Genomic DNA, 26,374 nt, shown 5'->3' with positions numbered 1-26,374 from the left:
TCTCCTGCAGTGCGGAGCGCTGCTGCGCGGTGCACGAGCGGGGAGGAACCCCGTGGAGTCGGGGAGGAACTCGCCCGGCACCCGCAGCGGTTGTCCGAAGACCAACTCCGCCGCGGATGCGTGCAGGTCGTCCTTGGGCGCCGTCCGGAGGCCTAGCAGGACCAAGGGCAGCCTGTCGACCCAGCCGCCGTCGCGGAGGGTGGCCCGGAGCGCGGCCTTCAAGGAGCGGTGGAAGAGCTCGCACAGGCCGTTGGCCTGGGGGTGGTAGGCCGTGGTGCGGTGCAGCTGGATGCCGAGCCCCCGCGCGACCGCCCCCCAGAGCCCCGAGGTGAACTGGGGGCCGCGGTCGGACGAGATGTCCGAGGGGGCGCCGAACCGGGCAACCCAGGTGGCGATGAACACCTGTGCGACGTCGGCCGCCGTCGTCGCCGCCAAAGGCACGACCTCCGGCCACCGGGTGGTGCGGTCCACCATGGTGAGGACGTGGGTGAAATCCCGCGAGGGGGGCAGAGGTCCCACCAAGTCCACGTGAACGTGGTCAAACCGCCGTTCGGGCACCGTGAACGGGGCCAACGGGGCCTGGGTGTGGCGGTGCACCTTCGCGCGCTGGCACGCGAGGCACGTCCTGGTCCAATCGCGGACGGCCTTCCGGAGGCCATGCCAGACGAACTTGTCGGCGACCTACCTCTGGGAGGCCTTCGTGCCCGGGTGGGACAGGCCGTGGATGGCGTCAAAAACCAGGTGCTGCCAGCCCGCGGGGACGATGGGGCGAGGCCGCCCGAGGGAGACGTCGCACAAGAGGGCCGTGCCCGCGCCGTCGAACGGCACCTCGGTGACGCGGAGGCCCGTGACGGCGGTCCGCAAGGCCTGAACGTCGGGGTCGGCGGTCTGGTCCACCGCCATCCGGGCATAGTCGATCCCGAGGTGGACCGTGTGGGCGACGGACCGGGAAAGGCAATCCGCCACCGGGTTGTCCTTTCCCCCGACGTGCCGGATGACCGTCGTGTACTCGGACACGGCCGAGAGGTGACGCTGCTGCCGGGCCGACCATGGCTCGGCGACCTTGGCCATCACGAAGACCAGGGGCTTGTGATCGACGAAGGCCATGAACAAACGGCCCTCGAGCAGATGGCGGAAGTGCCGGACCGCCAGGTGGAGCCCGAGCAACTCACGGTCAAAGGTGCTGTACCGGCGTTCGTGCGGGCGAAGCTGCCGGCTGAAAAACGCCAGCGGTTGCCAAGCACCACGCACCCATTGCTCGTGCACCGCGCCCACCGCGTAGTCCGACGCGTCGGTGGTGAGGGCGATCGGTGCATCGAGCGCCGGGTGCGCGAGCATGGTGGCGTTAGCCAAGGCGAGCTTCACGCCTGCGAATGCTGCGTCCATCTGCTCGGTCCAAACAACGTCACCCTTGCCCGGCTTCCCCCGGAGGACCTCGTGCAGGGGGCGCAGGAGCTGGGCGACGCGGGGCAGGAAACGGTGGTAAAAGTTTACCGTGCCCAGGAACTCCTGGAGCCCCTTGATCGTGCGGGGGCGCGGAAACCCCTTGATCGCCTCCACCTTTGCCGGCAAGGGGGTGGCCCCATGCCTGGTGACGCGGTGCCCCAAAAAGTCGATTTCGGCGACGCCGAACCGGCACTTGGCGGGGTTTACGATCAGGCCATGCTGGCCCAGGCGTTCGAAGAGCGTGCGGAGGTGGCGGAGGTGCTCTTCGCGGGACGCGCTTGCGACGAGGATGTCGTCCAGGTAGACGTAAATGCAATCCAGGTTGCGCAAGACGCTGTCCATCAATCGTTGGAATGCCGGAGCCACATTCTTCAAACCGAAGGGCATCCGAAGAAACTCGAAGAGGCCGAATGGTGTAATGACGGCCGTCTTCGGTATGTCCTCCGGCCTGACGGGGACCTGGTGGTACCCGCGGATGAGGTCCACCTTAGAAAAGAAGGACATTTTCGCCAACCGTGCGGAAAAGTCCTGAATGTGAGGGAACGGGTAGCGGTCGGGGGTGGTGGCATCGTTGAGGCGGCGGTAGTCCCCGCACGGCCGCCATTCCCTGCCGGGCTTCGGTACGATGTGCAGTGGCGATGCCCAAGCGCTCTTGGAGCGCCGTACGATGCCCAGTCGCTCCAGCGTAGCGAACTCCGCCTTTGCCACCGCGAGCTTCGTCGGCTCGAGGCGGCGTGCCCGGGCGTAGACCGGTGGCCCGACGGTGGGGATGTGATGTTCCACCCCGTGCTTGACGGCCACCGCCGAGAATGTGGGCCGCGTGAGGGCCGGGAAGCTGGCGAGGAGGCGGGTGAAGTCATCCGCTGCCGGAAACGTACAGACCAACCTCGCCGGGATCGAACCGCTCAGCAAGCCGCTTGGCGAGCCGCTCGGTGAGCCACTCAGGGAGCTGCCCAACGAACTGCTCAGCGTGCAAGCAAGCGAGCTGAACGTTTCGGCCTGGACGAGGCATCTGTTCTTCACGTCCACCAACAGCCCATTTGCACATAGGAAATCCGCACCGAGCAATGCCATGGGCATGCTGGCGGTTACGAACGTCCATTGAAAGCGTTGCCCTCCGAACCTCAGGGAGAGGCAGCACTTCCCGAATGTGCGTATGGGTGTACCGTTGGCTGCAAGCAACGCGGGGCCCCGGCCCGCGGTTCGCTTGTCGGACGTGGAGGCGGGGATAACGCTCACCTGTGCGCCTGTGTTGCAGAGGAAGCGACGCCCGGACAAGGTGTCCATGACAAAAAGGAGGCTGCCAGAATGGCCGACGCTCAGGGCCGCTACCGAGCGCCGGCTTGGTAGTTTCCCGACTTGCCAAACGAGCACGGCGGGCAACAATTCCTAGCCTTGTGGCCAAACCTGGCGTGGAAACGGCACCAGGTTTGCGGCGGAGGCGGAGGCCGCGGTTTTCGCGGTGGTGGTGGGCGGGGCGTGGCGGCGGCCATGCAGTGTGCATCGGCATCAGCCTCGGGAACCACGAGGTGTGCATGCGCATCAGCCTCGGGATCCGCGACGACCGCACCGAAGCTCGCCCGCGTGTCACAAGCCGCGAAAAACTTGTCGGCCTCGACGGCCAGCGCGCGGGGTTCCTTTATTTTGGAACCGGCCAATGCGAGGCGTACCTGTGCCGGCAGCTGGCGTAGAAAGAGCGCCCGGAATAAAAAAATCCGGGGCTTTGTCACCCAGTAGCGAAAGCATGTAGTCCATCCGGACCGATGGTCGTGTGTCGGAAAGGTCCAGGAGGCGGTCGGCCCGCTCGCACTCCGTGAGGCCGAACGTGGCGATGAGGAGACACTTGAGCGCCTCGTACCTGTGGTCGGCCGGTGGGTTCCGCAGCACGGACACGACTCGGGCGGCTGTGCTGGGCCCGAGGGCGGCGATGACGTGGTAATACCGCGTCTCATCCGCCGTTACGCCTCGAAGTCGGAACTGTGCCTCGGCCTGCACGAACCATACTTCGGCCTGAGCTTCCCAAAACTCAGGGAGCTTCACCACTGCCGCGTTGTTGGCAATGGCGCGTTCTGTTGGTCAGCGGCGGCTGAACCAGCGTCGAGGTCACCAGTGAAGTGTGGTGCTATGCGCACGACTTGTTTGCCAAGAAGAGAAGCAACAACGCAGGTAACCAAAAAAGAGTCTTTATTACAAAGCTCAACTATAGCACTGAGGTGCTCGGGGCTGCGCGCCCCGTGTATATCCCGAGGCCACGCCTACCCCTCGGGCGTGGCCGACACCCTCTTGGTGCGCGGAATGATGTCACCGCGCCAGCGCCATCGTGTCCGCCACAGCAGAATGAAAAGGAACAAAATGGAAAGGGGAACGAAAGCACCAACAGCAGAGTGTACATGAGAGTGAGATCAAGGGGGTAGGGATGGGGGAGAAGGACAAATGGGGGTGAACAAGCTGGAAAAAGGAGTGCTTATTTGGGAATGGGGTAATTTGGGGTAGAATCGATCAGTATGGATGGGGGTGACTTGAGGTAATGGTGAACAACTGTTTTGAAGCCCTAGACCGAGAGGGAAGAATGGGACTGAACATACTGGGAAAGTTATTGGTTCCACTGGTGAGAGAAAAGTTGGAAAAATGAGTGGAGGTGAGCAGTGAGCCTGGATTTTGAGAGGTTAACAAGAAGAGGGTTAATGGCAGACCATGTGTGGTCTGTCGAAACCTGGGAGGAGCAGAGCCAAGAGAAAGCAGAGGGTGCATGACCAAAAAGGAGGTGGTGGAATATACAGATACCACCAACCTATCTGCGATGTGAAACACCTCATGGAAGATCCCAATGATTCTTAGGGCCTTGCTCTCCATGGCATCAAGAAGGGCAAGGTGAGAGGTCGGGGTGCCACCCCAAAGGGGAGAGAAGTACCTACTCCATCAACATCAAGCTGCCAATGAAGGCCTTGAAGGTTGTCAAAAGTTCAGATTGGACAAGAAAGACCTTGCTCGATGACTGATGCCCGGTCGGTGGCTGGCTTTGGAGGCCATCTTGGAAATATGGTATGCCCAATAAAGATTATGGCTGTTGGTGTGACCCAAAAGTTTGAATGACTTGACCTCTTGAAATGGTTTGTTCAGACGGAAGGGTTTGCCAGACTATCCTTTCAAAAAGACATTGTGAGTGTGTGGGATTTGTCTGGATTGAAAGACATATTCCTAATTATATGAAGGTCTGCAGAGGTTGGTCGCCTGCCTGGTTGAAGAATGAGAAATTATATGGCAGAAAGTCGAATCATCAGCAAAGAGTTGTAATGATGTAAAGATTAACGGATTCGATTATGGGGTCAAGAGGTTAAAGGTCAGTGGTCCTGTTAAGTAAAAATGTGATAACTTGAGAACAGGTGAATGGTTTAAATCAAACTCGGTACAAGTATGTCTAGTGATGTAATAATGTGGGCGGAGGCACATCGGTCGACGTCACAACATCCAAGAATGCCGTTCTGGTTTCCTTTAAGCCGATACTCACAAAAAACTTCACGAATGACAAAATAGGCCTCGCCGAACAAAATCAACAGAGGTCGCTGTCGGCAACAAAGCGTTTCGACCAATGTCCGCCAGGATGTCGTGTACAGGTGGAAACTCCAGCTAAAGGTAGAGACAGACGCCTGTTTGTGATATGATGTGATGGTTTCGTCCACCGCATCGCAGTTCTTTATTTATTTTATTGCCATTACCGATATTCACATCATTATAAATACAGTACAGTATTTACATTATGCTACTGGCACACAATGTCTTCATTAGAATATCAATGAATAAAGTGCAATTGTGTGAGTTTATGAGAAAAAGGTGGTCACATTTTTATCTGTATCACATACAGTATGTAATATATATGTATATATGTATGTATATATATATATATATATATATATATATATATATATATATATATATATATATATATATCTATATATATATATATATATATATATATATATATATATATATATATATATATATATATATACATAAATATATATATATATATATATATATTATACAGTGCTTATACTATAAAGTCCACACCCCCTTTAAAATTGTTCACCTTTTGTTGCCTTATAACCTGGAATGAAAATGCATTAAATCAGACTTTTCCACCTTTATTTACACAACGTAACCCACAACTTATAAGTGAAAAACAAATTCTACAAATTTCAGAAAATTAATTAAAATACACAACTGAAGGAGCTCGGGCTCCCACGTCGATCGGAAGAATGGACGCGACAAAAAGCTGGAATTCGTCCGAGTTGCTTTATTCAAACAAAACACTCAGGTACTCTGAAAAGCCCGTTTATCGGGCAGCAATATATATACACACATTATCCCCGAGCGTTTGCCCAGGAAAGGCGAGAGGGGGCGTGGCCGAGCGTCCTGGCTGCGGCCTGGCAAGTTGAGGGCGAGCCTGCCCGGGCGTCCTGGACGAGCCCGGCATGGTGATCGCTCCGCGTCCTTGATAGGTGCAAGGCGATTGTGAAAACCCAGCGGTAGCCGCAACACACGTCCCCCCAGAATCGACTTGCACCGGCAGGGTCAATTTGAGGGGTTCCTGATGACCCGGCCGAAGCGACCCCTGGCGGGTCGTGGGGGGGGGGGGGGTCCGGTGTGGTGGTGGGCGGTCGAGTGGGGGGCACCGCGGACGGGGGGCGGCCTCGCCGCGGCGGAAGGGCCACCCGTGGTGGTTGGTCGACGTCCACGTGCGCCGGCTTGAGGCGGTCCACCGCAATCCGGTCCGACCTGCCGCCGATGTCGATGACGAACGACTTGTCGTCCCGTCGCAGGACCCGGAAGGGCCCGTCGTACGGCGGCCGGAGTGGCCCCCGATGTGCGTCGTGACGCACAAAAACATACTCCGCTGTGCGAAGTGCTGGGGGGACGTAGGACTGGGGGTCACCGTGGTGGGATGTTGGCACGGGGGCAAACCGTCGGGCGGCCTCCTGGAGGTCCGAGCGCTGGTGAGCTGCGGACCAGGGACTGGTAGCGTCGGGCACGAATTCGCCCGGGACGCGTAGCGCCTGGCCGTAGACAAGCTCGGCGGTGGATGCCTGGAGGTCCTCCTTGGGGGCCGTGCAGAGGCCCAAAAGGACCCACGGCAGCCGGTCGGCCCAACCGCCGTCTTGAAGGCCGGCCATGAGCGCGGCCTTCATGGAGCGGTGGAATCGCTCGCACAACCCGTTTGCTTGGGGGTGGTAGGCCGTAGTACGGTGGAGCTTGACCCCCAGGTTGTGGGCGACCGCGCCCCACAGCTCGGAGGTGAACTGTGGTCCGCGGTCTGACGAGATGTCCGCCGGTGCGCCGAAGCGGGTGACCCAGGTGGCGATGAAAGCCTGCGCCACGTCGACGGTGGTGGTGGAGACGAGGGGAACGGCCTCCGGCCACCTGGTGGTCCTGTCCACCATGGTGAGCAGGTGTGTGAACCCCCGTGACGGGGGGAGGGGGCCGACCAGATCCACGTTGACGTGGTCGAAACGTCGTTCGGGCACGGTGAAAGGTGCCAGCGGGGCCTGGGTGTGTCGGTGGACCTTGGCCCGTTGGCAGGCTGTGCAGGTGCTGGTCCAATCGCGGACGTCCCGACGAAGGCCGTGCCAGACGAATCGCGCCGACAGCAGCTTCTGGGAAGCTTTCCGGCCCGGGTGGGAAAGGCCGTGGAGGGAGGCGAAGATGCGGCGTTGCCAGGTGACGGGCACGATGGGGTGAGGCTGGCCTTGGGAGATGTCGCAGAGCAGGACAGTGTCCGCGAAGGGGATGTCGGCCAGGCGGAGGCCCGTGTCCGCCGCCCGGAGGGCTTGCACCGTGGTGTCGGTGGTTTGGTCCACCGCCATAAGCGCGAAGTCCACGCCCAGGTGGACCGCATTCGCGCTGGCCTGGGAGAGACAGTCGGCCACGGCGTTGTTTTTGCTGGCGACGTGCCGGATGTCCGTGGTAAACTCCGACACGGCGGAGAGGTTGCGCTGTTGGCGGGCCGACCACGGCTCCGTGACCTTGGCCATTGCGTAAACCAATGGCTTGTGGTCGACGAACGCCATGAAAGGTCGGCCCTCCAGGAGGTGGCGGAAATGGCGGACGGCCAGGTGTATACCGAGGAGCTCATGGTCAAACGTGCTGTATTTGAGCTCGTTCGGCCGGAGCTGCCGGCTGAAAAAAGCGAGTGGCTGCCAAACCCCGTTCACCCATTGCTCATGTACGGCGCCCACCGCGTAGTCGGAGGCATCCGTGGTGAGGGCGATGGGAGCGTTGAGCACCGGGTGAGCGAGCAGTGTTGCGTCGGCGAGGGCCCGCTTTGAGCTTTGGAAGGCCGCGTCCATTGCTGCGGACCAGGCGATGTCGTGCTTGGCCGGCTTGCCCCGGAGGGCTTCGTAGAGGGGCCGCATGAGTTGAGCAGCGCGGGGCACGAAGCGGTGATAAAAATTCACCATTCCCAGGAATTCCTGCAGGGCCTTTATGGTGCGGGGACGCGGGAACGTGGTGATGGCCTCGACCTTGGTTGGCAGCGGCACGGCCCCGTTCTTGGTGATGTGGTGGCCCAAAAAATAAATGGCCGTCATGCCGAAGTGGCATTTGGCCGGGTTGACGATGAGGCCGTGCTCGCTGAGGCGCCTGAACAATGTTCGGAGGTGGAGGAGGTGCTCGGCCCGGGACGTGCTGGCGACGAGGATGTCGTCCGGGCAAACGAAAAGGAACGGCAGGTCACGCAGCACGCGGTCCATCAAGCGCTGGAACGCCTGAGCCGCGTTCTTGAGACCAAACGGCATCTGTAAGAATTCGAATAAGCCGAACGGCGTGATGACTGCCGTTTTAGGGACGTCGGCCGCCCTGACAGGTACCTGGTGATATCCCCGTATGAGATCAATTTTCGAAAAAATGACCCGTCCCGCCAGACGGGCGGAGAAGTCTTGGATGTACGGGATCGGATACCTGTCGGGGGTGGTAGCGTCGTTAAGGCGGCGGTAGTCGCCACATGGGCGCCAGCCGCCCCCTGACTTTGGGACGATGTGTAGTGGCGAAGCCCACGCGCTATCGGAGCGCCGTACGATGCCGAGGTGTTCTAAAGCGTCGAACTCGGCTTTGGCCACGGCGAGCTTGGCTGGGTCGAGGCGGCAAGCTCTGGCATAGACCGGCGGGCCCGTGGTTGGTATGTGGTGCTCGATCCCATGCCGTACTGCGACGGCCGAAAAGGTCGGCCGCGTGAGGGCCGGGAACTCCGTGAGCAGGCGAGCAAACTCGTTCGCCGCCGGGAGGGCGCATGCCAGCTCGGTCGGCGCGGAGCTGCTCAATGTGCATACCAGGGAGCTGAAGGTTTCGGCGTTGATTAAACGACGCCGTTGGACGTCCACCAGCAGTCCGTGTGCGCAGAGGAAGTCGGCGTCTAGCAGAGCCATGGGCACGTTTGCGGTTACAAACGTCCAAGCAAAGCGTTGGCCGCCGAAGCAGAGGGTGACGTTGCGCGGGCCGAAGGTGCGGATGGCCGATCCGTTGGCCGCAACCAAGGAGGGGCCGCAAACCGCGGACTGCCTGTCCTGGTCAGAGGCGGGTATGACGCTCAGTTGGGCGCCGGTGTCGCACAGGAAGCGCCGTCCGGACGCTTTATCCGTGATGAACAGTAAGTTGCCCGTGTGGCCGGCGCTCATGGCTGGTAATGAACGCCGGCCCGGCCGTTTCCCGGCCTGCCGAAGGTGCACGGGGGTCGGCATGTCCGGGCCTTCTGTCCGAACCTGGCATGATAGTAACACCACGCTTGGTCAGGTGGAGGCCCCGGTCGTCGTGCTGGAGGTGGTCGGCTCGGTGTAGCGGCCGCCAATTGCGTCGGCAGTTCGGTCGTCGACCGTGCCGGGTGCTCGGGCGCCATGGGTTTTGCGTCGGACGGCGGTGGGCCCCGGGTCGCTGCTGCGATGTGCTGGCCTGCGGCGGAGATCTTGCCGGCTTCCCTGGCGAGGGCACGGGGATCCGTGATCGTCGTGCTTGCCAGGGCGAGGCGTACCGGGCTAGGCAGCTGACGGAGGAACAGCTCCCGGAACAGGAATGCCGGAGAGTGCTCGCCGAGCAGCGAAAGCATGTAGTCCATTCGCTCGGAAGGGCGCGTGTCGCCGAGCTCGGGCAGGTCGAGCAGGCGCCGTGCGCGTTCCACCGATGGGAGGGCGAAAGTGTCGAGGAGGAGCTTTTTAAACGCGCCGTATTTGTCAGCGGCTGGCGGGCTCTCGAGGAGGCTCAGGGCGCGGGCCGCGGTGGCTGAACCGAGCGCTGCTACCACATGGTGGAAGTGGGTGTCGTCGGCCGTGATGCCTCGCAGGGCGAACAGGGAGTCCGCCTGTGCGAACCAAACCGCCGCGTGAGCCTCCCAGAAGGTAGGCAGTTTAAGGGCCACTGCCGTGTCCAAGTCGGTAGGTCACCAATGAAGGAGCTCGGGCTCCCACGTCGATCGGAAGAATGGACGCGACAAAAAGCTGGAATTCGTCCGACTTGCTTTATTCAAACAAAACACTCAGGTACTCTGAAAAGCCCGTTTATCGGGCAGCAATATATATACACACATTATCCCCGAGCGTTTGCCCAGGAAAGGCGAGAGGGGGCGTGGCCGAGCGTCCTGGCTGAGGCCTGGCAAGTTGAGGGCGAGCCTGCCCGGGCATCCCGACCGAGGCCTGGCAAGTTGAGCGCGGGCCTGCCCAGGCGTCCTGGACGAGCCCGGCATGGTGATCGCTCCGCGTCCTTGAGAGGTGCAAGGCGATTGTGAAAACCCAGCGGTAGCCGCTACACAACTAGAATATAAGTTAAATAAGTGTCCACCTCACTGAGTTAATACTGGGTGGAAGAACTTTTGACATTAATTACAGCTGTGTGTCTGTTGGGATAGGACTCTACCTACTTTACACACCTTGATTGGGCAATATTTGCCCATTCTTCTGCACAAAACTGTTCAAGCTCATTTAAGTTGCATGGGGAGTGTTGATGGACATCAATCTTCAAGTCATGCCACATATTTTCGATTGGGTTTATGTCAGGGCTCTGATTGGGCCACACAAGGACATTTATCTTTTTGTTCCATGGCCACTTCATTGTAGCTTTGGCTGTGTGCTTCAGGTTGTTGTCATGTTGAAAGGTAAACTTCCGTTCCAATCTCATTTTTCTTGCAGAGGGCAGCAGGTTTTCCTTTCGGATTTTTCTGTATTTTGCTCCATCCATTTTCAATCCTATTTTGACAAGTTTTCCAGTCCCTGCTGATGAGAAACATCTCCATAACATGATGCTGCCACCACGAATGCTTCACATTAGGGATGGTGTTCTTCGGGTGATGGGCTGTGTTGGGTTTGTGCCAAACGTACCGTTTTGTATTTAGGCCAAAGACTCCAAAACTTTTCGCCACGTGGCCTCAGAATCTCCAGATTGTTTTTTTGCATACCTCAAAATGGACTCAAGGTGGGCTTTTTTGAGTAATGGCTTCCTTATTGCCATCCTACCATACAGGCCAGACTTGTGGAGTGCTAGGAATATTGTTGTCACATGCACACAGTGACCAATCTTTGCCATAAAGGCCTGTAACTCTTCCAAAGTTGCCCTTGGCCTCTTGGTGACCTCTCTGATCAGTCTCCTACTTGCTTGGTCATCCAGTTTGGAGGGACGGCCTGATATAGGCAGGGTCTTGGTGGTACCATACACCTTCCACTTCTTAATGATTGTCTTGACTGTGCTCCACGAAATATCAAGGCCTTTGAAATATCTTTATACCCATCCCCTGAACTTCGCTTTTCCACAACTTTATCCCGGAGGTCTTTTGAAAGCTCCTTGGTGCTCATGGTTGAGTCTTTGCTGTGAAATGCACTACCCAGCAGTTTTGTTTGTTTGTTTGTATGTCTGCTGTGAACAAGATATCTCAAAAGGTTGTGGATGGACTCAGACGAAATTTGGCAGAGATGTAGCATATGTGACACGGACGAAATGATTAGATTTTGGTGAAGATCCGAATTCGGATCCAGCTACTAGAATTTTTAAGTGATTCTTCACCATTGGGAGGTCGGGCCAAAAACAGCAAATAGCAGGATATCTCAAAAAGTTATGCACGGACTCGGACGAAACTTGGTGGACAGGATGTGTGTGTGACAAGGAAGAATTGGTTCAATTTTGGTGAAGATGTGAATATGGATTTGGATATGAGAATTATTTAATTGTCAAGTGATTCTTCATCATTGAGAGATCGGGTGAAAAGCGATATATATCATGATATTTAAAAACATTATGGACGAGTTATAAATAAACTTGGTGGATGAGTTGGTTAGGTGACAAGAACAAGCCGATTCGATTTTAGTTCAGGTTAGAATCTAGATCTGGCCTATCAGTGGGATACAAAATGTAAACTGTTCGGCCTGGCGGATGTATGCGCTCTACCCAGTGAGGGCCGTTCTAGTTCAAAAAGTTATGGATGACTTATGACAAAAGTTGGTGGATGAGTTTGTGTAAGTGGCAACAGCAAAATAAGTAAACAACAATAACAGGAAGTAAGCGACAATCCAGATCCGACCTATCAGTGGGATACAAAACGTAAACTGTTCAGAATGGCGGAGGTATGCGCTCTACCAAGTGCCTTTCTAGTTTACAATTGCTATTATAAGGAGGTGGACACTTATCCAACCAAGATATTCTAGTTTTGTATTTCTAATTAATTTTCTGAAATTTGTAGAATTTTTTTTCAATTGGACGTTGTGGGTTACGATGTGTAAATACAGGTGGAAAAAGTATGAATTAATGCATTTTAATTCCAGGCTATAAAGCAACAAAAGGTGAAAATTTTGAAAGATGTAGACCTTCTGTAGGCACTGTATATGTGTGTATAAATGTATATATATACAGCCACGTGAAAAAGTAAGTACACCCCATGTAAAGTTTTGACTTTTTCAACATATTTCAACATACAGCTATTTGATCTTCATTTCAACAATATTGATAGATAAAGATGATATAATATAACAAATATCATGAAACATTTACATTTTGTAGTCCATTGTATAATTTAAATAAACATAAATGCAAATTTCGCATGTGGAAAAAGTAAGAACACCCTTGGCTCTAATAGGTGGTATTAGAGCTAATAGTACACCCTTGGCCCTTTGGCAGAAACAACCTCAAGTAGGCGTTTCTTATAACTGTCTACCAGTCTCTGGCATCGACTGGGAGAAATTTTTGCCCACTCCTCCATGCAGAATTCTTTCAGCTGTGCGATGTTTGAGGGGTTTCTTGCATGCACAGCTCGTTTCAAATCCCCCCACAACATCTCGATGGGATTTAGATCTGGGCTTTGACTTGGCCATTCCAGAACCCTCCATTTCTTTCTTTTCAGCCATTCCTTGGTGGATTTACTGGTATGTTTAGGGTCATTGTCATGTTGCAAGGTCCACCTTCAGTTGAGCTTCAACTTTCCGACAGATGGTCTCACATTATCCTCAAGCACCCTCTGGTACAATGAAGAATTCATAGTGGATTCTATGATGGTGAGCTGCCCAGGCCCTGATGCAGCAAACCTGCCCCAAACCATAATATTTCCACCACCATGCTTTACAGTTGGTATCAGGTTATTGTGGACAAATGCTGTCTTTGGTTTTCGCCAAACATGTCTTCTGGTACTGTGGCAAAATAGCTCTACCTTTGACTCATCTGTCCAGAGCACATTGTTCCAGAAGTGCTGTTGTTTGCCTAGGTGTTCATTGGCAAACTTTAGTCTTGCCCTGATGTTCTTTCTGGACAGCAAAGGTTTCCTCCTGGCACACCTCCCATGTAGATCAATTTTGTGCGGCCTCTTTCTAATGGTAGACTCGTGCACTTTCACATCAACAGTGGCAAGAGCTACCTGTAGGTTCTGTGATGACATTCTGGGGTTCTTAGAGACTTCTTTCAGCATCTTGCGGTCTGCTCTCGGGCTGAACTTGCTGGGGCGGCGTGGCCTGAACAAGTTGGCAGTTGTTTGGAATTTTCTCCACTTGTAGATGATCTTCCGGACAGTCGAATGATTGATTTCAAATTGTTTGGAGATCTTTTTAAATCCCTTCCCAGACTCGTAGGCATCTATAACTTTCTTTCTGAAGGCCTGAGAGAGCTCTTTTGATCTAGGCATGGTGACGCCGCACACTTCAACAACAAGGAGCAAACCAAACTAAATGTCTGAGGTTTAAATTAGACAGGTTCCTCCAAGATCCTCTCTAACGATGTTCTAATCATTTGCACCTGAGCTGGTGCACCTGATTATAATTTTAGGTATTTGAAGTAGTGATAAATGTAGGGGTGTACTTACTTTTTCCACATGCAAAATTTGCATTTATGTTTATTTAAATTATACAATGGACGACAAAATGTAAATGTTTCATGATATTTGTTATATTATATCACCTTTATCTATCAATATTGTTGAAATGAAGATCAAATAGCTGTATGTTGAAATATGTTGAAAAAGTCAAAACTTTACATGGGGTGTACTTACTTGTTCACGTGACTGTACATATATATATATAACAAATACGTTGCTACAAAGTCCACACATCCACCACTTTACGGTAAGAGGTAGTCCAGCTGATAACACTGCAAAACAAGGAAAAGGATTATGTACAAAGTCACAAAAAGTGCATGTTTGTGGAAGGTCACCTTTAGTGCAGCACTTCCATATTAAAGCTGCCGTTAATGACACCGTTACCTGATTTCAAGGGGGGCTCCGTCGGATGGCCTATGATTGTCAAACAGGTCGTTTCTCGAAGCTTCTACAGCTATCCCGCATTAAGCCTCCCGGTCCCGGATTTTGGGATCAAAAACCGTGTCTACCAAGCAAACGCAAGGATGCACGAGGGTGTGTGTGCTACCAGGTGCAGAAAATTGCACAAACTATTTCACAAATCGGTGCGGATGTTTAAAATATAAATATCATAAATGAGTATCCTTGTTGAAATAAAATTCAAGCTGACATTCTGCGGTTAAGAAACTGTGGTGGAGGGAGACGCACGTGTGTATCGGTAGCTCACACTACCAGGTTGACATTCATTTAAATAAACGTCGCTTCCCACATTATCCCCCATCCCTCAAAAAAATGCATAGATATTTACATTATCAACAAATAGCTCATAGTTTAAAAACAACCACGTGTAATATTGGCAAGTCATCATATAAAATTAATCAAAATCTGGCTATCCAGTGGTGGTATGGTATCCTGAGGGTAAACATGAGTCTCCTTCTTCTTCATTACCCCATGTCCCAATGACTTTGGGTCAGCGGCTCATAAAGCATGTATTGTTGGCCCAAATTTTTCACAAATCAGCTGGCCAGGCCAACGTTAGAGGGAACCTGGTTAGGGGATGAACTTTGTAATTTGGCGATCACTCACCTACTCTCCATCGAAAGATACATTGGGGTCTTTTACATCCACCAACAATCAATGCTAGCAGATGTGTCCTCAGCTTAACATCCCATCCAATGGAGAGTATACACTTTTTGGTACAATTCCTGCCTGCGAAGCACGAGTCTGACAGGTTTTCCAGTTGCGTCGAGAATAGAATCCCGAGAAAACAACTCAAAGGTAAATGTGCTTCCTCTGTGCCATGTTGGACAAAGAGCATAAGATGCGTGAGAGGAGTAAAAAGGACGTCATTGAACGAGACAAGAATCCCCCATTTCACGGGCATAATGATCAGCGAGCGAGGAGCGAAGGGAGTCGACATCATGCCGCATGGTCCGAGCTCGTTCGAGCAGTCCCGGCAGCAGCTCAGGAAGTGAGGTCAAAGGAGAGAGGGTTGTTGGCTCCTCACCAGTGGCTGCAGAGTGAGAATGAACACAAGAAAACATGAATGAGAGATAACAAAACTGATGGAAAATAGAAAATATTTTTTGAAAAAATAAAAAGAGCAATAGCAGCAGAGTGCAGATGACGGAAGAAATATGTATCTGAATTACTCACCGCTGAGTCCGAGCAGCAGTGAAAGATCAGGAGACTCTTGTTGTTCTCGGTCGGCCTGAAGTTTTCTCAATACCTGCAGGCCCGAGGCGCCAGCAAATAGCTCCGTCATCACCTCCTGGAGGTCCTTCACTGCACGGGCCTCCACCTCACGCTTTGCCACCACCTCGTTCTGTGCCCTGGACCCTCTCTCCCTTTCCCTCTGCACAGACCGAGCGGAATCAATTGGTGGAGTGAGGAGTTTATTCTGAAAGTTAAAAGCAAGCTTGTTTATTCTTTTTTAGGTCTTTCCACTGCTGCCTTATTCAACTCAACATTAGAAGTCTTTTGAGATTTCATACTTTTCTCACCACAGCGTCAAAATGTCCATTTCATATAGTTGTTACCTCCGCCACTGAAGGTGGACGGAGGTTATATTCTCACCCCTGTTTGTCTGTCTGTCTGTGAGCAGGATATATCGAAATGTTATAGACGGATTAGGAAGAAAATTGGGGGGCAGTTTGGGTGTGTGATAATGACAAATTGATTAGATTTTAGTGAAGATCTGGATCCGGATATGGATACTAGAATTTTTAAAGTGATTCTTCACCATTGGGAGATTACTGTATGTCCAAAAACCATATGCAGCACGACATCTCAAAAAGTTGTGGACCGATTCGGACGAAACTTGGTGAACAGGTTGGGTGTGCCACAAGGAAGAATTGATTCGATTTTGATGAAGATCCGGATCCGCATCCGAAATTTTTTAAATTCTTCATCACTGAGTGATAAGACTAAAAATGATATAAAACACAATATCTCAAAAAGTTATTCACAAATTTGGACGAAACTCGTTGGACACTTTGGTTGCGTAACACGGACGGACAAATTGATTCGACTTTGGTGAAGATCCCAATCTCGAATCCGGATATGAGAATTTTTAGGGAATTTTTAAGCAATTCTTCACCATTGAGAGATGGGACCAAAAACGATATATAACACAATCTTTTAAAATGTTGTGGACAAATTATGACAAAACTAGGTGAATGAGTTGGTTAGAGGACTAGAACAAGCCGATTCGATTTTGGTTCAGGTCTGGATCCAGATCCGGCCCATCAGTGGGATACAAAACGTAAATTGTTCAGCCTGGCGGAGGTATGCTCTCTATCGAGTGTCGTTCTAGTTTTATCTTGTTTTAGATGTAATTCATGGAAGGTCTTTGCTCTTTTCAATGACAGATGTCCAAAGGTTATTGAGCGTCTGGATAGTAGATAGTTCAATAATTATAGATCTGCGAGTTTTTATCCACGCTTGCTATCCTCATTAGTTTGTTTCCACATTTCCAAACACAACCTCCACATTTCTCTGATGATCGTATTCAATGAACACAAATCTATTGTTTATCCTATTCGTGCAGTTGTATCACTGCATACTGCGGATGATCTAAATCAGTAACCATCGAGTCATTTGAGAGAGACATGAAGCCAGCTGTCCCATCTGCTAACATTGAGATAATCTAATCATCCAATCAGTAACCATTGAGATCATGTAACCAATGTTCAATAATTGGTTACATGGCAGCTCCAGCTATAGTTGGTGTTACAAAGGAGAGTGAGAGATTCAACCACTAAGTGGACATTATACGAAGATTGACTAATGAAGGCAGAAAGTGAATGCCTGCGATTTAATCTGAGGTGCTTTGTTAGTCCAGGCCAAAGAAAAGATCCAGATCTTGCCTCCAGTTCAACAGCAAACTCAGCTGTCATTGTCTCCATTCTGTGCTGTTGCGCCTCGATGATCTGCAGGAACAACAATCCAAAGCCATTAAACCTCCATTTTGAAATCCACATAATAAATTCACCTGACTTCTGTATCAACATGGATCAAAATCATACAAATCTTATGTGGACATCCATCAAAGTCACTATCTTTAATGTGGACATCGATCAAACATACCATCTTTCATGTGGACATCCATAAAAGTTACTATCTTTCATGTGGACATCCATCAAACTTATCATCTTTCAGGTGGCCATCCATCAAAGTTACTATCTTTCATGTGGACATCCATCAAACTTACTATATTTCATGTGGACATCCATCAAACTTACCATCTTTCATGTGGACATCCATCAAACCTACCATCTTTCATGTAGACATCCATCAAACTTATCATCTTTCAGGTGGCCATCCATCAAAGTTACTATCTTTCATGTGGACATCCATCAAACTTACTATATTTCATGTGGACATCCATCAAACTTACCATCTTTCATGTGGACATCCATCAAACTTACTATCTTTCATGTAGACATCCATCAAACTTACTATATTTCATGTGGACATCCATCAAACTTACTATATTTCATGTGGACATCCATCAAACTTACCATCTTTCATGTGGACATCCATCAAACTTACTATCTTTCATGTCGACATCCATCACACTCACCATCTTTCAGGTGGACATCCATCAAACGTACCATCTTACATGTGGACATCCATCAAACTTACCATCTTTCATGTGGATATCCGTCAAACTTACCATCTTTCATGTGGACATCCGTCAAACTTACCATCTTTCATGTGGCCATCCATCAAAGTTACCATCTTTCATGTGGACCTACATCAAACTTACCATCTTTCATGTGGCCATCCATCAAAGTTACTATCTTTCATGTAGACATCCATCAAACCTATCATCTTTCAGGTGGCCATCCATCAAAGTTACTATCTTTCATGTGGACATCCATCAAACTTACTATATTTCATGTTGACATCCATCAAACTTACCATCTTTCATGTGGACATCCATCAAACCTACCATCTTTTATGTGGACATCCATCAAACTTACCATATTTCATGTGGACATCCATCAAAGTTACTATCTTTCATGTGGACATCCATCAAACTTACTATCTTTCATGTGGACCGACATCAAACTTACCACCTTTCATGTGGACATCCATCAAACTTACTATCTTTCATGTCGACATCCATCACACTCACCATCTTTCAGGTGGACATCCATCAAACTTACCATCTTACATGTGGACATCCATCAAACTTACCATCTTTCATGTGGACATCTGTCAAACTTACCATCTTTCATGTGGACATCCATCACACTCACCATCTTTCAGGTGGCCATCCAAACTTACCACTTTTCATGTGGACATCCATCACACTCACCATCTTTCAGGTGGCCATCCAAACTTACCACCTTTCATGTGGACATCCATCAAACTTACCATCTTTCATGTGGACATCCGTCAAACTTACCATCTTTCAGGTGGCCATCCAAACTTACCATCTTTCATGTGGACATCCGTCAAACTTACCATCTTTCAGGTGGCCATCCAAACTTACCACCTTTCATGTGGACATCCATCAAATTGACAATCTTTCATGTGGTCATCCATCAAACTTACCACTTTTCATGTGGCCATGCATAAAACTACCACCTTTCAGATGGACATCCATCAAACTCACCATCTTCCATTTGGACTTTCATCACTCAACATCTTCCATTTGGAATTTTCATCACTCACTCAACATCCTTCATTTGGACTTTCATCACTCACTCAACATCCTTCATTTGGACTTTCATCACTCTCTTAACATCCTTCATTTGGACTTTCATCACTCTCTTAACATCCTTCATTTGGACTTTCATCACTCTCTTAACATCCTTCATTTGGACTTTCATCACTCCACATCTTCCATTTGAACATTCATCACTCAACATCTTCTATTTGGACTTTCATCACTCACTCACCCCAACATCCTTCATTTGGACTTTCATCACTCACTTAACATCCTTTATTTGGACTTTCATCACTCACTTAACTTCCTTTATTTGGACTTTCATCACTCACTCAACATCCTTAATTTGGACTTTCATCACTCGACATCTTCCATTTGAACATTCATCATTCAACATCTTCTATTTGGACTTTCATCACTCATTCACCCCAACATCCTTCATTTGGACTTTCATCACTCACTTAACATCCTTTATTTGGACTTTCATCACTCACTCAACATCCTTCATTTGGACTTTCATCACTCACTTAACATCCTTTATTTGGACTTTCATCACTCACTCAACATCCTTCATTTGGACTTTCATCACTCACTTAACATCCTTTATTTGGACTTTCATCACTCACTCAACATCCTTCATTTGGACTTTCATCACTCACTTAACATCCTTTATTTGGACTTTCATCACTCACTCAACATCTTCTATTTGGAATTTTCATCACTCTCTTAAAATCCTTCATTTGGACTTTCATCACTCCACATCTTCCATTTGAACATTCATCACTCAACATCTTCTATTTGGACTTTCATCACTCACTCAACATCCTTCATTTGGACTTTCATCACTCACTTAACATCCTTCATTTGGACTTCCATCTCTCCACATCTTCCATTTGAACATTCATCACTCCACATCTTCAATTTGGACTTTCATTATGCAACAATCTTCCATTTGGACTTTCATCACTCCACATCTTCCCTTTGGACTTTTATCACTCCACATCTTCCCTTTGGACTTTTATCACTCCACATCTTCCAAATGGACTTTCATCACTCCACATCTTCTGTTTCGACTTTAATCACTCCACATCTTCTATTTCGACTTTCATCACTCAACATCTTATCTTTGGACTTTCATCACTCTACATCTTCCATTTAGACTTTCATCACTCAACATCTTATCTTTGGACTTTCATCACTCAACATCTTCCATTTAGATTTTCATCACTCAACATCTTATCTTTGGACTTTCATCACTCAACATCTTCCATTTGGACTTTCATCACTCAACATCTTCCATTTAGACTTTCATCACTCCACGTCTTCCATTTAGACTTTCATCACTCAACATCTTCCATTTGGACTTTCATCACTCAACATCTTCCATTTGGACTTTCATCGCTCAACATCTTCCATTTAGACTTTCATCACTCAACATCTTCCATTTAGACTTTCATCACTCAACATCTTATCTTTGGACTTTCATCACTCAACATCTTCCATTTAGATTTTCATCACTCAACATCTTATCTTTGGACTTTCATCACTCCACATCTTCCATTTAGACTTTCATCACTCCACATCTTCCATTTGGACTTTCATCACTCAACATCTTCCATTTGGACTTTCATCACTCAACATCTTCCATTTAGACTTTCATCACTCAACATCTTCCATTTGGACTTTCATCACTCAACATCTTCTACTTGGACTTTCATCATTCAACATCTTCTCGGCCTGACGGAATTTTTTTCTCCCCATCCCCTCTTACCTTGTTATGCACCATGTATTCGTATATTCCCCCAACCCCCACATTTTAAGTATACAAGCTTCGGGTAAGCAGAAAATGTTTACTTCCGATCTCAGAGCAGAATGCACATGGTCGGTCCACCAGCAACCCTCCGAGTGGCACGGCCTAAATCCAGCACCACTGCTCACCTCCACTCATTTATTCCTCTTTTTCCCACCTGCGGAACCGCCTTCCACATTCTCTTCAATCTCATTCCTCTTTCAAGGAACTTCAAGACAGCTGTAGACCACTATCTCAAGTCATCCCCACCCCATTAAGCCACCTCTCCCCCCCCCCACCCCCCCCCTGCTTCTGCATCCATTTTGTCCACCCCATGTGCTCTCTACTACCCCGTATTGTTACCTGCATCCCATGTTTGTCTGTCGCCTTCACCCTGCTGCTGGTGCATTTCCCCTGTCTCCTGCTGTTCTCTTTGCTATATGTTGTGTCCTGGTCTGTTCTGCGTCCACCTCTTCCACAAGCACAGACCATGTATAAAAAATATATACAGTATACACTATACAGTGCATTCAGCAAGTATTCAGACCCCTTCACTTTTTTCACATTTTGTTATGTTGCAGCCTTATACTGAAATCGTTTAAATTCATTTTTTCCCTCATTCATTTCCCTTTGGACTCATTTCCCTTTAAATTTCCCTTTAAATTCCCCCTAAATTTCCCTTTAAATTCATTTCCCTTTTCCCTCATGTATAAAAAAAATATACAGTATACAGTGCATTCAGCAAGTATTCAGACCCCTTCACTTTTTTCACATTTTGTTATGTTGCAGCCTTATACTGAAATCGTTTAAATTCATTTTTTCCCTCATCAATCGACACTCAATACCCCATAATGACAAAGAGAAAACAGGATTTTAGAAAGTTTTGCAAATTTATTAAAAGGAAAAAACTGAAATATCACATTTACATAAGTATTCATACCCTTTGCTATGACACTTGAAATTTAGCTCAGGTGCCTCCCATTTCTCTTGATAATCTTTGAGATGTTTCTACACCTTTATTGGAGTCCACCTGTGGTAAATGCAATTGATTGGACATGATTTGGAAAGGCACACACCTGTCTATATAAGGTCTCACAGCTGACAATGCATATCAGAGCAAAAACCAAGCCATGAGGTCGAAGGAACTGCCTGCAGAGCTCAGAGACAGGATTGTGTCGAGGCACAGATCTGGGGAAGCCTACAAGAAAAAATTCTGCTGCATTGAAGTTTCCCAAGAGCACAGTGGCCTCCATAATTCTGAAATGGAAGAAGTTTGGAACAACCAGGACTCTTCCTAGAGCTGGCTGCCCGGCCAAACTGAGCAATCGGGGGAGAAGGGCCTTGGTAAGAGAGGTGACCAAGCACCCGATGGTCACTGGCTGAGCTCCAGAGATCCTGTGTGGAGATGGGAGAAACTTCCAGAAGGACAACCATCACTGCAACACTCCACCGATCTGGGCTTTATGGCAGAGTGGCGAGACGGAAGCCTCTCCTCAGTGAAAGACACATGAAAGCCCGCTTGGAGTTTGCAAAAAAGCACCGAAAGGACTCGCAGACTGTGAGAAACAAGATTCTGTGGTCTGATGAAACCAAGATTGAACTGTTTGGCTTTCGTCTGGTCACTCTGCCATAAAGCCCAGATTGGTGGAGTGCTGCAGTGATGGTTGTCCTTCTGGAAGTTTCTCCCATCTCCACACAGGATCTCTGGAGCTCAGCCAGAGTGACCATCGGGTTCTTGGTCACCTCCCTTACCAAGGCCCTTCTCCCCCGATTGCTCAGTTTGGCCGGGCGGCCAGCTCCAGGAAGAGTCCTGGTTGTTCCAAACTTCTTCCATTTAAGAATTATGGAGGCCACTGTGCTCTTGGGAACCTTCAATGCAGCAAAGATTTTTTTGTAGGCTTCCCCAGATCTGTGCCTCAACACAATCCTGTTTCTGAGCTCTGCAGGCAGTTCCTTCGACCTCATGGCTTGGTTTTTGCTCTGATATGCATTGTCAGCTGTGAGACCTTATATAGACAGGTGTGTGCCTTTCCAAATCATGTCCAATCAATTGAATTTACCACAGGTGGACTCCAATCAAGGTGTAGAAACATCTCCAAAATGATCAAGGGAAATGGGAGGCACCTGAGCTAAATTTCAAGTGTCATAGCAAAGGGTCTGAATACTTATGTAAATGTAATATTTCAGTTTTTTCTTTTTAATAAATTTGCAAAACTTTCTAAAATCCTGTTTACTCTTTGTCATTATGGGGTATTGAGTGTAGATTGATGAGGGAAAAAATGAATTTAAACGATTTTAGCATGAGGCCGCAACATAACAAAATGTGAAAAAAGTGAAGGGGTCTGAATACTTTCTGAATGCACTGTATATCAAGGTGTAGGTACCTTGGGAATTAAATTTATTGACAATATTTGAATCGGAGAAATAGCTAACTTTTCATTGAACAATACACATATTTAAAAACCTCACATGCAGATACAGTAAATGCATCAAATCCCAATGGATATAACACCCAGAACGGAAAGGTTGGCAGCGCTAAGAAACTGGTAGTTCCTTCATTGTGCCTTCTTTGTGCCCTGAATAACCAACGCCCTTTTAAATGTTGCAAAGCATGACCTGAAACAGGCATGTTGTTTGATGCATTTACCAACCTTGTATGCAGATCCTGCGTCCGATCGCAGCCGGACATTTTCTTCCTGGACCTGTTCCATGCTGGGTCCAAATAGTTGTGATGCATCCTGCAGGCAGCATTCCACCTTCTGCTGCAAGCTAAAGAAGAACAACAATCAATGATTCTCAAAAAAGTGGTGGGAAGATCAATATTCAGAAATGAAACATCGTCAAATCAGATAACTACAATGGAGTGAGGGGGGGGGGGGGGGGGTTGGAGGGGGGAGGCGGACATCATGTGACTGCAATATGCAGATGGTGAGACCCAACGTTGATTGAAAAAAGCAAGAATGAAACCGACATTGGTTATTTTTTGCATAATTTAGTCACATGATGCCTCTTCTACTCTTGAGAGTGTACACACCACCACACCAGGCTCACGATGCCTATGTGCAGAACCAACCGGACCACTCAGTACCTTCACAGGACTAAAGACCACTCAGTGGTCAAAACGCCAGACGTTGGCCTTGCCTTATGGGTAGCTACACCATAAATGGTAGTGCCTTCATTTTTTAGCTCAATGACTACATTCTCATATTTATCAAACACCTTATCCCATCATCTCCATTCTTCTATTTTGCAGAAAATACACAGGTGAATGTAAAATCACAGAATGTAGGCCAGAGACCAGGAGACTTTGGCAGTTTGGCAATGATATTAATATTGAGTTGACACTTCCTGTTTTTTCGTGCATATGGATTAAAATCCATTTTATTTGCCATTGTGTTATGGTGCTGCATCCTGGAGTACGTTCAATTCCTCAGTCCAATTGTTTGGGTCCACCTGAACTCATGAGCTCACATAAGCAACCGGTCAAAGTGACAATGAGACGACGTACAACATTGGAGAGAGGATTATCAGGTAGGTTCCGCTCCAGGATATCAAAGTTTCAAACTTTTGTGCTCAATACATACCTTTGCACCGTTTTCACAAGCTCCTCTTCACGATCCATGAGCCTTTTCACCTCGTCATCCCTCTGTACGAGACACGTCCGAAGGTGCTCAACTTCCGTCGTGCGGCGAGACAGCTGCTCCTCAACCTCCGACATTTGTTTTTCCGCGACCACTCGTACCATCTTGCTCTCCTCAAGTTGGCGCACTTTTTCTTCAGCCGCACATAGCTAAGGGAGGTGGAGAAACAACACACAAGGAGCGCCAGTGAGATCTTCTTCATGCAGTGCAAAGGAAGCTTTTACAATATGAAGATACAACAACAAACAACAGGCATTTTAAGGCCATTTTCCCTGCTAGAGCAGGGGTTAGCCTTGTGGTCCCCATGACAATCTTCTCCATTTTGCTCTATTTTCTGCATCTCTCCTTGTTAACCCCCTTGTCCGCATTTCTTCTTCGACCATCTTTAGCCAAATCTTTCTCGGTCTTCCCCATCCTCTACTTCCTTCTACATTCATTTCCATCACTCTTCTCAACCAGTCACTTTCATCCTTCCTCAACACATGACCAAACCATCTCAACCTGTTCCTCTTCACAGCATCCATCACAGGCTCTATTCCCATCATCTTTCGCAATTCATCATTTGTCTTCCTCTCTCTCAACGATACTCCACACATCCACCGAACCATTCGCATTTCCACCCTTTCCAGCCTTCGTTGCTGCTCTACGTTCATTACCCATGTCTCGCTCCCATAAATCATAACACTTCTCACACATGCAGCATACACCTTTCCCTTCAGCTTCAACGACACTCCCCTCCTCGTCAGCCCACCACTCAGTTCCCGAAACTTCTTCCATGCACATCTCACTCGAGCAACCATTGCCGAGTCTGATCCACCTTCTCCATTCAGCATGTCTCCAAGGTAACAAAATGTTTTCACACCTTCCAATTTAACAAGTTTACAATATGAAGATACCAGTACTTATTCCAAAAAATCTATAGCGGGACTCATGGCAGAGAAAGAGAGAAACAGTGAGCTGAGAGAATGTGAGGATACATCCATGATTCCACCAGCAAGGAATACCCAATGTCTTGAGGAATCACAGAGAGTAATCGGCGATTTGATCCTCATTGCAAAAGCACACGTTTCGTTGCGCCACACTACTTGTGCTACCAAAGCGTTACCTGCCGTTGAAGACTTCGGTGGTCCTCCAGTGTGGGAAGGCTGGCCAGGTATCGCTCGAGGCTTTCTACACGCTGCTGTCGTTCCATCCGCTGCTCACTCACCCGATCCAACTTCTTCCTCAGACTGGCCAACTGTCTCTCCCGGCAACGAAGCTTTGGGAAAGAACGAAAAAGTACGGTGATATCAATTCTTTATTTGGAAACAATACTTTGTATACTTTCTGCCTGGTTTGCTTCAATACCATGAAAACTTGCATGCATGCGAAGGCCCATATACGTAATATAGAATTTCCAACCTCGTCCCCTCTTCAGCATTCCCTACATTCTTCCACTGCCGTCACTCACACCTCCTGTCAACCAACTTTCCCTTTTCTCCCCATCCTAATCTTTCCCTTAGTTTTTTTAATTCCCTTCCTCTTCCACCCCTCCTCTGGCCCTTTGTGCAAAAAAAATGTCTGTAGGGTTATCGGAGGCAAAGGAGAAAGTCTGTCTTGAAAGAAAAGGTTTTTAATTAAAGGAGAAGTAAGTAAAAATAAATAACCCACAAATCATTGACCTCAAGCACAGATGATTGTAATCGACGTGAATTATAAAACGTTTTAAAATAATTGTTTAATGCCAGCAAGTCATTCCATTCCGTGGTCCTAACAACATCTTATTAATATTAGCCTCTTTCCAAATACTCATTTACGTTGGTAAAGTATTAAGGATATTATGTGCATGTAATGCGAGCTTGTTGTTCTACGTCGGAAAGTTGTGCAGGCATGGCGCAGGCATGGCACTTGTGCAGGCGCGGTGCTCTGTTCCAGCCAACTGTTTACATGAAGTTTGGCGGCTCTTTGGCTCACATTTTCATTTCTCCTGTGCCAGTGTGCCATGTTTGGTAGGGTGGAACTACAGGGGCTCTGCA

General features: G+C 48.9%; 2 protein-coding genes across 5 annotated transcripts in view; one reads left to right on the top strand and one right to left on the bottom strand.

Moving 5' to 3' along the window:
• The first annotated feature begins 5,061 nt into the window (after positions 1–5,061).
• The window catches only part of LOC137413935 (sarcolipin-like), an 81,685-nt gene continuing 60,372 nt past the window's right edge, over positions 5,062–26,374 (top strand). The window contains exon 1 of the transcript XR_013622837.1: positions 5,062–5,079. The gene's annotated coding sequence lies outside the window, so the exon portion shown is untranslated. The remainder of the gene's footprint in view (positions 5,080–26,374) is intronic.
• LOC137417286 (centrosomal protein of 85 kDa-like) overlaps positions 14,947–26,374 on the bottom strand; it is a 171,156-nt gene continuing 159,728 nt past the window's right edge. For all 4 annotated transcript variants that reach the window (XM_068103134.2, XM_078774090.1, XM_078774091.1 and 1 more), the window contains 6 exons: positions 25,465–25,617; positions 24,303–24,508; positions 23,370–23,487; positions 17,119–17,181; positions 15,407–15,605; positions 14,947–15,263 (listed from right to left, as the gene is read on the bottom strand). In XM_068103134.2, coding sequence (XP_067959235.2) covers positions 15,097–15,263; positions 15,407–15,605; positions 17,119–17,181; positions 23,370–23,487; positions 24,303–24,508; positions 25,465–25,617 — 906 coding nt within the window. In that variant the 3' untranslated portion in view covers positions 14,947–15,096. The remainder of the gene's footprint in view (positions 15,264–15,406; positions 15,606–17,118; positions 17,182–23,369; positions 23,488–24,302; positions 24,509–25,464; positions 25,618–26,374) is intronic.

The sequence above is a fragment of the Myxine glutinosa genome, chromosome 3 (genome assembly GCF_964187855.1).
Source record: "Myxine glutinosa chromosome 3, kmMyxGlut1.1, whole genome shotgun sequence".
NCBI classification, from domain to species: Eukaryota; Metazoa; Chordata; class Myxini; order Myxiniformes; family Myxinidae; genus Myxine; species Myxine glutinosa.
Note: the sequence above shows the minus strand (reverse complement) of the source record. Positions and strands in the feature narration are given on the sequence as shown.